The 13372-nt window shown below is 41.3% G+C and overlaps 1 protein-coding gene across 1 annotated transcript in view; it reads left to right on the plus strand.

Moving 5' to 3' along the window:
* Nucleotides 1-11572: 11572 nt before the first annotated feature.
* galnt9 (polypeptide N-acetylgalactosaminyltransferase 9) overlaps nucleotides 11573-13372 on the plus strand; it is a gene marked incomplete at both ends in the record, with an annotated part of 118659 nt that continues 116859 nt past the window's right edge. The window contains one exon of the mRNA XM_080433135.1: nucleotides 11573-11816. Coding sequence (XP_080289261.1) covers nucleotides 11573-11816 — 244 coding nt within the window. The remainder of the gene's footprint in view (nucleotides 11817-13372) is intronic.

The following is a 13372-nucleotide window of genomic DNA, read 5'->3' on the forward strand; positions in this document are numbered from 1 at the left end:
GATAGTGGACGTTATCACGCACAGAGCACATTGTACTATTTCCCATCTGTCATTTACCTTGACATTAAGAATTTTCATAGGGACAGAGTGCAGTACAGTATGTCTCTTGTTGTTGGATCAAAACCATATGCATGGTACATTGACGGTATAATGGATATGACACTCACCTCCAGAGCCAAACACCCCTGCTGGCAACAGATTGAATGCACCAGAGCCTTCCCTAGATTGAGATTTTTCAAATGTATAATGGAATGAGAAATGTAAAAGGCAAGCAGTTCTCTTTGGCCATAAAGCATTGGGTTTCCATGGCCAAATGGTTTTGATACAAGCATGTCTCAATATTGAGTCTCAAAACTCTTCACAGATCACAGCAGCGGTGCATGTGGATGAAACTGTGAGTGGTTTTGTTATTGCTTTGACATAAAATGCATTAAGTGACTGCAGCTTTCAAAGTTCCTGAATTATTTTCTCACTCAAACTCAGCCACTGTATTTGAACGGTGGAACACATATTTTCAATTCAGGAAATAACTGTGGGGAAGTTTCATTAATGTTGCAGTGATGTGGTTTTTCCATGACGGCAGTGATATTTTGTGGTGGTTCCGTGAGATGCCACTAAAGTGAAACCATACAGAGCTATTGTTTATGTGCATCTGTGTTTAATTGAAAGGATTTATGACGGTAGAGGAGTTCCATGTGTGTATTTTAGTTTACTTGGGGAATTCATGCATTTTGTGTGTGTGTACTTGTATATTTGTGTGTCTGCATGTGTATACTGCTTCACAGACTACGTGAACTGTTTGTGGTCAGAGACACATGACACAACTGAACTAGGCCCTTAAGAGCGTAGATTGCCGAAAAGTTGACAAAAAGTTAAAATAGTTAAATCTAACGTCATCTGCCAGGTGCAAAGGGAACGCAGATACGTCACTTCTGAGAAACCGCGTACGTGACATGCACACTCACATGCACTAATCATGCACACGCTGTTGGGCCAAAAGTTACAGGGCATAAGGCCATCAGACAGAGTGCACAGTCACAGTTAAATATTTCATCATGTAGGAGAAGTCAAGTTGTAGTTATAACTGTTAGAAAGCTTCCCACTAAGCTGCTTGGCCTGAATCTTCGGGAGTGTTTACTGGCCATGGTACACATATCAATCAACATCCAAGACTAAGGACGTTGGCAGAATAATGACTTTTGTTTGACAAAGAGTCCATAGCTGGTGCAGACCAGGGATTCAAAACAACAATCCTTCTGGCATAATGACTAGGTAATGTGGATAGTCCATTTATCTTTGATTACATTTTTTTTTTCTGATGTGGGGATTGATTCCCTTGGCTAGCTGTTTCATTATTCTTTCTAATTACCTGCACCGATTCGCCCATCAAGCATCAGTACACTGGCGAAACCTAATTGCTTCTTCCATAAATCAAGAAACATTCAGGATGCGGTGGCGGGCGGCATGTGAGTGTGTGTGTGTGTGTGTGTGTGTGTGTGTGTGTGTGTGTGTGTGTGTGTGTGTGTGTGTGTGTGTGTGTGTGTGTGTGTGTGGGTGTGGGTGTGGGTGTGTGTGTGTGTGTGTGTGTGTGTGTGTGTGTGTGTGTGTGTGTGTGAGTGTGTGTGTGTGTGTGTGTGTGTGTGTGTGTGTGTGTGTGTGTGTGCGTGTGTGCGTGTGTGCGTGTGCGTGTGTGTGTGTGGGGGGGGGGGGGGGTTGTTTGTGGCGGGGAGAGGCATGGGGGTGGGGACTGTGAAGGTAAGTGCACCGACACCTCAAGAGCTCTTGCTTCATTAATTTAAACACATTTTGACAAGCTACAGTATGTTTGTATAAATCCTCTCTCTCTCTCCTCATCTTGTCCCATAGCCTGCCCTACAGTATCTCTTCCCTTCCCAAAGCTGGACTTAAAGAATCTTTTCATTTATTTCTCTGTCTTAGAACAAAGTAAACACAGGGACAGAGTCAATTTGAATAGCATGGTAAACTAGCATAGATGGCATTCGTTAAATGTAAAACACGTTTTCATGTAAAATGACAGATATACTTGACTATGACTAAAGGGTAACCCAGAACCTTCCATAACCTGAAACGTTCCACTTTCCAGAAACGTTCTGTGATCGTTTTGTGTTTACAATTCTTTTAGGAACCAGAAGCGAAAATTCTATTCAACTGTATTTATATAGCACATTTACAACGACCGAGGTCAAAGCAAAGTGTGCTAAACAAGAACAAGTTAAAAACAGGCAAACTGAGCGGAGGAAAAACAAATCAAAGCAAAAGAAAATAATTGAAGGAAAGCAACTAAGCAAAGTTAAAGAGATCACAACAAGAATAAAACAAAAACAGCTTATCAAAGTGTACAGCATCAAAGTATGTACACAGCAAGGGTATATGTGGTCAAACAGCATTAACGGCTAGGAAGAAATAATGGGTCTTTAATAAAGAGTAAGATTAAGATAAAGAAGATTAAGATAAAGGACTGAGCAGAGCGAATGTGAAAAGGCAGGGTGTTTCACAATGTGGGGCCGGCCTCCGCAAAGGCTCGGCCCCCTCTAGTCTTCTATTAGGTTCCGGGCACAATCAGGAGCAACTGGTCAGCCGACCAGTATGGATCAGTATGGCTGAATGAGCTCAGAATCAGATATGGTATGGGGGGGGCCAGCATGTTTTGGGCTTTAAAAACAAACAATAACATTTCAAAAACAATTGGAGACCAGTGGAGAGAGGCAAAGGCTGGGGTGATGTGACCGTCCTTTTTCTTGCCAGTGAAGAGACGAGCGGCAGCATTTTGAACAAGCTGCAGACACCTGCGAGCAGATTGATCAATGCCTACGCGAGCATTGCATTAATCAAGCCGCAAAGAGATGAAGGCATGGACTACCCCAGTGGTGGAAAGTAACTAAGTACATGTACTTAAATACTGTACTTAAGTACAATTTTAGGTACTTTGTTCTTTGCTAGATTATTTCCAATTTTCAATGCTTTTACTTCTACTCCACTACATCAGGCAAATATATCTAATATATAGATTTTGATTACTAATACAAAACATACATTAACAACTTAAAACATGTAAAATGGGACATTCTGCATAACGAATATTTTCTACTTGTGGTACATTTTGATGCCAATACTTTTGTACTTTTACTTGGGTAAATTTTGAATTGAGTATTTCTACATTGCAGTATTGATACTTTTAATTGAGTATGAAATGTGATTACCTTTTCCACCACTGGACTAGGTCGGTGGAGGTAGATTTTTATCCTGGCCAGCAGCCTTAGTTCTTAACCACAGAACTAATGTGCCTGTCAAACTTGAATTTGCTATAAAAACTCACGCCGAGGTTTTTGACTTGGCATTGTACAATATTGTTGTGGCTCTTATTATACACCTCAGAAAATGGTGGGTATAGGCCTATGGGCATGTTAAAATGTTCTTGTTACTTTGCTTTGTCATAATTACAGCGCATGGTCAAACTGACCTTCATGTGGCTAGTGGGGAATTAGAGAAGTGTTTGTGCCAGAATGATATGCATGCTAGACCCGTTGAACACTAATGGAGGTCACAGTGTTCTTCTGGCTGAAAAACAACAGCTCAGTTTTGTGCCCCGATGAAGATTGGTGTCTCCATAGGCATGTTTTAATCATTTGCTTTTAGTTATTATATTTCTGTAAATTGTAGGCAATTAATTTCCTAGTTAATCTGTGTATAATTATTTATATCTTATTTTATTCAGAACAAACCTCTTGCTTTCTATTAAAATGAACAAAAATGTGCTTTATCCTGCATCGCGGACACAAAGACTTCATGACCGATGATATCATTCTCACACCTGCTCAACCATTTCGTTTTCACTGCTGTTCAACTTCAAGTGGACAACAAAAGGTTAGGAAATCAAATTAGAAGTGCATCCCTGTGTATCACAATCATATCATATCACAATTCAATGCAACACCATCAATTGACATTGCATTTAATTGTGATGTCTTTAGTTTCCATCATGCTGTATTTAACTCTGAGAATTTCAATTGTACACTCTCGGAGAAACAGACCCGCCAGCCACTTCATTGCCATTAGTATCCCGAGATGCACTATTTATTTCTTTATTTATTATATTCTGAGAGTTTTACTGCTTTCAGTGTTGCCCCAGCTGTATTATAAGTGTGACACTAAAAACCTTGAACAATAGTCAGCAGTTCTGTAATAATACTTGGCACATTGGCACAACTAAATCTACCCCATCATTAATTTACACAACTGCAGCTGTGTTATACTTACTATGTCCACCAACACATTAAACCACATTGTCCCAAGTCCAACCATGCAAGCCCTTTAGGTCATTTGAACAAAAGTTACCAAATATTTCGTTACCCTTTAGATAAGATAATATTGTAATTGTATTGTATGTCAAAATTGAAAGCAGCGATTATGTGGTTGTATAGCCTAATAACTATTATTATTAGCTCCCCGCAGTAATCAGTGGGAACTTTAGAAGCTGTATGCAAGACAGCCATTTCTCTTCAATTTGCTGGCCGTATGAGGCTGTGATGCAGCCAGTCACTTCGTCTTGGTCTCCATGCCAGACCTGTTTGGTGTGTGGGATAACAGCCGTTGTCACATGGCCTTGATGATGGTGCCCATATGGTTTTACACTGTGATTTTGACCCTGAAACTGCTTACTGTCTCCACTGCCCGTTGCTGTGAAAGGGGACGTGGGCTCCCTGCAGCCTCCTGTTGTTATCCTGACACTGGGCTCATCATTGCCTCGCTCTATTTAGTCTGTCTCGTCATGGTCTGTGATCAGACTGATAATGGTCATAGTGGTGTCATCAGCAAACGTTCTAATTATAATGGAGTTTGATGCTGTGCATGGCTTATGATAGAGAACAGGAGGGGGCTGAGCACACTTTCTTGGGGCGCACCAGTGCTAAGAGTCAGTGTGGAGGAGGTGCTGTGCCATTCCACACTACATCCAGGATATTTTGAAAACTACTGGCTGGATTGCCATGAGGTTTGCTGTGCATCTTCATGCTCGGCAGTTGATGGCCCCTACTGAGTTTGGTGACCCAGTTGCCTTTCCTCATTAAGCCAGAATTTCCACTTGCACACAAGATATCTCAGAATCTAATGGGCAGATTGCCATGAAACGTAGTGAGCACATGCCCTGCTAATTTTGGTGACCCAATGGCATTTTCCCTGGCTGGCTCCACCCTTCGGCTAAACTTTCCCCTTTTACCCAATTTATCTCAAACTCTAATGGACAGATTGTTGGAAGAACCATACAGATTTTGGTAACCTCCTGTTTGACACTTGATGGCAGAAAGCTAAAAACAATTGCCTTCATGGGTTTAGTTACCCTTTAAATTCTCTACTCATCCCTTACCTATATATCCCACCAGCCCTTTTCTTACATGAACTGAATGTTTTTATAGTCATGATAGATGACTTTTATCAGTTATATATAATCCTCTCTACTTTATTGTTGTGTTGTCAAATCCAATTGTGGTGTGTGAGGTGAATGCTACTATAACATATTGTCATATTGGTTCACATCATGCCCTTGTTTTCCCACTGAATCAAACAAAAGTTTTAAGAGGCTTATATAAATGGATACGCTTGGAGCTGAAGGAGTAAGGTTCAGGCTGGCACTCACCCAGGTTAATATGTTTAAAACACTTGAGTGCCAATGTCTTCCATAGCAGAGGAGCAAGAGCGCTGTGGGTGCTGAATACACAAAACACAACATCCGCACTGGAAAGTCCAAAGCTGGGATCACACTTAATCTGTATTGCATTTATGCTAAGCTAGTACTGTATGTCTGAAGTGCTATGCAAGGATACTGTGCCTAAACTGTAATGAGCTTAAATGGATCATGCTTGGTTATCGATTACTATGGTTCACCGATTAAATGTTTTTAGAATGAAAATCTCCCAGAAGTACAGTAATAACATCAAGTAAAACACTTCATTTTAGTTTAGATTAGTATGCATTACAGATGCATACAAAATCCAATGCATGTTACACCTATACAATGATGCATCAGTAATGGGTTCTTTCATTTGAAATGAGTCATCTTCGATTGGAGAACACATTATTTTGCCGCACAATGGAGAGAGAGAGAGAGTGTGTATATGTGCGTGCGTGCGCGCGTATGTGCGTATGTGTGTGTGTGTGTGTGGAGGGGACTAATGATAGCATGAATCCAGTGGAGGTGTGATGGTGGCTGAGGTGGCTAGAACTGTGATTTCCCTGTAGTCCTTTTCTTTTTATTTATTTATCTATTTATTGCAGAACTCAAACCAAATCAGCGTATTTTTGGAAATGGATCCATGTGCATGAGGAAAACCTAATTAAGCCCTTGCATACAAAGCCAAACACTGCCTAACTGTTTGCTGTAGTGAGCAGGGGAGCAGAGGAGATACAGATGCACATGAATGTCTGCTGCAGGCACCACAGGCCAAATCAAACAGACAGAAGACCTAATTTGTCCTACTGTATGTCCCCTAAACTCAGCTGATGGCACAGATACTATGAGGTGTATTTTAGTATTTGGTGAGCAAGTTATGGTGTATGTTTTGACAGAGAATATGGAAGTGCAGTATACAGAATGCAGTTTCCCTTTATTAGCCCCTCTAGTCTTGAGGTTTAAAGATGGAGATGTTGGTCGTCAGTTGGGTGATCTGTTCATCCACCCGTCCACCACTTTAGTCCTAAACATTATATTTAAAAATAAACCCTGGCTGGATTGAAATAGAAATTGAGCAATGAGGGGATAGACACCCTTGTTGCTCAGTCAATACCAACGATAACCAATTCCAACCAACTTACTAATTGGCGGTTTGCCATTAAACTTTAGCATGAATGACTTAAACCCTTTTGCTCTTTGGGGAGCATAGGTCATTTATGAATTTCCTCCAGGTAGTTTGGTGTTGGGCGATCTTCTCTGCTTCCTTCCAAGATGTTCCTTTTTTCCTTTTTTTTTAGCGTGAATGAATCATCCTAATTTTGGTGACCCCATGACCTTTCCTCTAGCACCCAAATGTTCCCACTTGCTCAAATCTCAAATCTAAAAGAATGGCTGAGCACATTCGTACTCCCTGGAGGAAGAACTATTTGAGTAACCCAATGAATTTTCTCCAGTGCCCACCTCAGGCCAAAATATAAACTTTGCACAATATATCTATCTAAATGAATCAGATTACAGGATGCTACCTACAGATTTATTTATACAGACCCTTTTCCTCTAGTGTCTGCCAACATTTCCAGCTGTTTTAGTCTTGTTGAAATCAACATGGAAGTTTCATACAGTAGGTTACAAAGATCTAATGGTCAAGATGCACATGAAGGAGTATGTTAGTGCCTTGCATTTACTTTGTTTTGCTCCTCCCAAAATCACATTTGAGGTGCACTATCAAAGCAAAATGGTATGAAGAACATTTATTGGCATGCGGTCCATTTCTTTGTCCTGATGTCATCTGTGCTGTATAGTGCAGTCCATAAATGTTTTGTTTGGAGTGCCAAACAAACTTAGGACTATAAATGTTTACTACTCCCAGTGGGTGGGATCAAAACACTTATTTGGGCAGACCATGGGCTACCACATCTTGAATTGCCCAATGAAGTGAAATACCACTGCATCTGGTGCTCTCCAGCTGCTACATTAACCATATTGAAATCAGAGACAAGCCATAATTCATTTTTAATCAGACATGGTACAGGTACTTTCCATGGCAGGGAGAGGGAGAGAGAGAGTGAGTGAGTGAGAGTGAGAGAGAGAGAGGGGGGGGGGGATTGTACGTGTAGAGCACTGTAAAGAGCCGTCAATAGAGCACTTGTGCTGCTGACCTACTGTCATATCCAGCCTGGATCAACTCTGTCCTTACCTGCCCTCTGTTTTACTCTTGGGCTTCCAGCTCTTTTTAAGGAGGTGTCAGAAAGAATTGTGTTTGAATGCTACACGTTTAGAGTGTAAAGAGACTGAGTTGAGGGTAGGAGGGTACTGTCTTCAGTCAATATTTTTTTTTCAATTGATACTTTGTTACTAGTTACTCTGAATATTGATCACATTTTGGAACATGAATTACCCTCAATGTAAAGGAAACTTGCCTAGTATTAGATGGGCTTCTAAATGTATTCACTTTGCAGGTTTTTATTTTTGGTCATTTGTACACTATGCAAACAATATTCTCTTAAAACAACAACAGTAATGATACATCATGACATAATTGTGACCAAAGAAAGGTATAGGCTGAAGCTACATAGCTTATTTTGCCTACCCTTTCAACATAAAATACATCCATGACAATTAAAGAAAAACAATTTAATTCTCAAAAAAGCTAAATTAAAAGGAGAAGAAAAAAGAATACAGAAAAAACAGGACAAAGGTTTTCGCTTCATAATACCAATACATGTTCACATATATGGTTATACATGTGAATACATGATTTGTTATTGTCTCCGCCAGGCCGAAAGGCATGGCGAGAGAGTATGTTTTACCCCCTGTCTGTCCGTCCATCCGTCCGTCCGTCCGTGTGTCCGTGTGTCCTGTCCGTCCGTTACCACCTAATCTCCGGCACCGCTGGCCCGGCCGCTGCGAAACTGTGCACACACACTCCCTGGATGCCAAGTCAGAACCTCTGGCCCAAATGTTTCAGATTGGCCTATTATAGTGCCACCAGGAGGCCGATTTGTGCAAAACACATTTATTGATACTACTCCTACAGATTTTGTCCAAACATCACAAAAATCGGTACACATTATCTCTATAGTCATGTGATCAACACGGATCTATCCAATTTCCCATATTACATCCTGATTGCCTAAGATTGGCTTCCAAAGTTTGCAGGATTGGTCCGTTTTCAACAAAATGCCTCAAATCATGAACGCAGCTTGCGATTTCCGTGAAATTTCACACGCACATTTTTATTAGGCCGAGGAAGAAATGCCACCCTTTTACCATTGGCCTGTTATAGCGCCACCAGCAGGTCTAATTTTGCAAAACACATTTTTGGAACAAAATGCCTCAAATCATGAATGCAGTGTCCGATTGCAGTGAAAAGCCCAAGAACAAATCGCACCCTTTTCACATTGGCCTATTATAGCGCCACCAGGAGGCCACAATAACCTACCTGACCTGGCGGAGACCTGTGCTCCGAGGAGCACTTTTTCTAGTTTTTACTTTCTTTTTGTATTTTTTTTTTCATTATTAGTGTATTCAGACCATTTGCGTTGGTATAAATATAAAGTAGGCTATGTCAAATTCTGGTAAAGTAGCCTACAGTAGGCCTTGCCTAGCCTATGTGATTCGTGTGATGTTGATTATAGTAGCCAACTAATCAGTCTGGAAGTCCACTGTTCAAGTTGGCAGGCCCCTGCCCCCCTAGGGGCAAAACAATATGCAAAATAGAAAGCAAATGCATTGCATGGTTATTCACTGTAGCTGTGAGTTGCCGTTGCTGGGATATCTATCAGAATAGATAGAATAGGAAGAATGTGGAATTAGCCTACATATTTTGTGTCAAGTGGGTTATATCTGCGTAGGTTATGCATTATAGAAGAAATGTCAAAATTAGAAAACATATATGTAGCACTATTTTATTGCTCAAAACGTGCATATAAGAAGCGCATATCGTGCTCTTATCAATGATTATTTTATCCCTTCGAGCTGGAGACAGCTCGTGCATATTCATTATTTGCCTCTTAAAAACGTCACAACGCAGCAAAGGCTTTATCTCCTCTCTATGCCATACCCAGTGTTGCCAGATTCTGGGAGAGAAACAATCAACCAGGATAATAAGCCCAAAAGAAGCAACTATAATAGGCCAAATGAGCACTTTACACCTTTATACATCGGCTATTTGAAAATAGCCGATCGCAAGCTCACAACGTGAGTTTGTAGATCTGCTATTTTCAAATAAATTCTTTGGGGAAAAAGGGACAAATACATATTAATTTGGGGGTCCTTGACATGGAAATGTTTGAGAACCACTGGTTTAAACGACATTTGGAAACAAGCCCAAATGCAACTTAGAAACAAGCCCAAAACAACCGCAATCCGAAACTACCAATTTACAAGCAACTTAACAGAAAAACAAGCCCAAAGTCGCTTATGATAAGCGGACATGGCAACAATGGCCATACCTCTCTTCCTCCGCGAGAGCTTGAAAGAGGGAGCGCGCGAGAGAGAGAGAGAGAGAGAGAGAGAGAGAGAGAGAGAGCAAGAGAGGGGAGAGAGGAGGAGAGAGAGGGCGGAATGAGAGACAACACGTTGGCTCGTGCACCATGGAGAAGAGCGGGAGCGTCGGATTCGTTTGACAGCATTTGAGGACAAACCTCCGCTCTCTCAACTTCTAACCCGTGCCCCGTCTTCGAATTAACGCGACGATGCTGCAGTGAACTGACGAGAAACAACAACAACGCCGCTTGTTTTCATTTGAAATCATGTGCATAATTCGTCTGGATTCTGGAACAGGACGAATCGTATCGTAGCACCACCACCTCAACGCCTTTGAGAAAAGGAGATGTCAAAGCGAGGCTGTGATCAAAGAGGAGGCTTGGTGTAAAACAGGCTGGCGCAGTAGGTAGTATATAAGGAGGATGGACGAGAAATAGCCGGGACTGGGATTTCGGCGACTTATTATCACGCCGCAGAGTCAAAATGCTTTGCCACTGCCAAGATTCCCCCGTTGGCATTTCAAGAGGGCGATGAATGCCTTCCCTGGCATAATTCGAGGCTATATGTAGTGGACACGATAGGAGATAGGCGCCCATAGGCTTGTTTTGAACAGCCGTTCGAAGCCCATGAACATATCTTCCCGAAGCCAGTCAACATATCTTACCGGTAACCGGAAGACTCGCCCCTAAACACCCTCACCCCCATTTTTTTTCGCGGACCGCTCGCCTCCAGAGGTTCTTGTATTCTTGTATTTGTTTTACTGAGGATAAGGTTAGAAATAAGTTAAGGGTTAGGCATAGTTTTACTGAGGTTAAGTATAGGAATAAAGTTAGGTTTTGGCACCGTTTTACTGAGGTTAAGTTTAGGAATAAGGTTAGTTTTAGGCATAGTTTACTGAGGTTACGTTTAGGAATACCAGGTGGCGACCGTTCCGGATATGCTCCGGGGCGACTGTGTTTTGGGGCGAGTGTTTAGGTATTCATCTTACCGCGTTGCTTATGATCTTGGGGGAGAACAAAGCACGGTGTCAGTCAACATCCGTTTCCACCTTGAACTTCCACCGCGGCTCTCCTCCGGTATGTGATGCTGTTTATAAGCTGTGCGCTGCCTGGTGCTGCTGTCTGTCCGTGGTCCTGAAAGGATAGCGCTGGAGGTGAGCTGTCCGTGGTCCTGAAAGGATAGCACTGACTGGAGGTGAGCTGTACGTGGTCCTGAAAGGATAGCACTGGAGGTGAGCTGTCCGTGGTCCTTAAAGGATAGCACTGACTGGAGGTCTCCTGAAGTTCACAGCGCATCACAGACCCTCTGACTGCTGCCTACACACATAGGTGGTAGGCTAAGCCGGCTCGCATGGATAGCAATCTGGCTTGACTGCGTCAGCCTTTTCTCTTGTATTTAATGGCTGTGGCACGCAAAATAAAAACTTTGCTGACCGTCAACATATTCGTTTTTGTGGGGATTATTTTATTCTCGGTCTACTGCAGAATTCAAGACCGCTCAGAGGAACTCATCCAGATAAGTCGGATTTCTGACCAGAGACTGCGAGCCAGAAATGGCAAAGTTTCCTCCAACTTGGTCGACAGACAGTCGATTCTACAGCGGCTGGAGCGGCTGGAGGATGTGGTCTACAATCAGCTGAACGGTAGGTCATTATGGATTCCCATCTTGACAACGAATGACATCATTCATTTTATTCACATGACATAGTTTTAACTCCATTTAAACCGCATGGATTTATTATGATAAGACATTTGGTCTAATGGCAAGTGAAAAGCATGTGAGCTGTATTCATTATCCAACTTTAATTCAGGAATACATTCACTGTGTGTGGGCCCTCATTTCCAGTGACAAGATGACATTATAGGCAACAATAAAACATAATATAAACCCAAAACAATACAAACAAAACAGAGGAAATAGTTCCAATAGTTATACCTATGGAGGCAGGGATGTTGATCATGTTTTTTCCCCCGTTGTTGAAGATCATTCCAAGAGGTTGTGGCACTAAAATAAATGGCTGACTTTCCAAATTTAGTGGGGAACCTTAAGCATAATAAGAACATAGGGTAGATAGGGTCCAAAGTTTCAAGAATCCATTGCAATACCTTTCTGAAAAATCGCCTTTATTATAGATAAACAGATACCAGTATTTATAGCCTCTCTGGCAGAGAAGACAACCCACCTTATCATACAGGATACAATGATGAGTATTGAGTACCATAGCTATCACCAGTAATACATCATGAGGGTAGAGGGATCTATAGACAGTGTTCTTGGAGGTGGAAGCGGAAGGAACATCATTTCTAAAATTACCTCCCCATAACCCAGCACTGATAGGAAAACTGCATGCTTCAACAATCCTTGTGTATGAAAACACTTAAGTTGCAAAATGAAAACAGTTTTTCATTTTGTATATAGGCCTACAATACAGTAAAATAATATAAAAGTAACTATAACAATAACAATTTGGCTACCAATTTACACAGATATAGCAGCCAGGACTGACATCCACACATCAATGCACAATTAAACTGTAAATAATGATGCTCCTTAATATGTTCAAACATAATTATGAATCCCAGTTAGAGGTAGCTTGAAATCACAGCTTGTGTATTGCATTGGAAATATATTGCATTGATCTAACACTACTGACTCAATGAGCTGTCTGAGATTTGAAGGAGTGTCCTATGTACTAGCTATATAACACAATGACACAGACTTGTAATTTATTATGTGGCTATTAGTCTGGGAAAACGTACAGTATTTGGGAGGGGTTGGCCTCCCCGGCATGGCAGCACCCTTTAAATCAGGTTAAATATGACTTCAGCTGACTCATGGTCTAATTAATTCCCCACAGATACAAGATCCACAAAGCCAAAAAATGTCAGTAATAATATAACCTGGGATTTCTTTGCCAAAGTAAATGCTTATGGGAGCTTTGTCTGGTATAATAGGAAAATATACATGCTTTTTGTTCAACTTTTACGGTATAACAATATGTCCAAATATTTATAAAGCTCTGATTTACTCCGGTGTTAACAAATAAAGTAAATGTAAATAAGTCCCTTATAGCCTTAACATTATTTAAAAACCCAGGTACAGATACTGCCAGTCTCTAAAACTAAATGTCATTTAGTTTAAATACGCCCTTGTTCCAGATGAATCAAGACGTTAACAGAGCCAGTAGGTGACAGTGGC

Source organism: Gymnoscopelus braueri (genome assembly GCF_963280865.1).
Source record: "Gymnoscopelus braueri genome assembly, chromosome: 7".
Classification (NCBI taxonomy): domain Eukaryota; kingdom Metazoa; phylum Chordata; class Actinopteri; order Myctophiformes; family Myctophidae; genus Gymnoscopelus; species Gymnoscopelus braueri.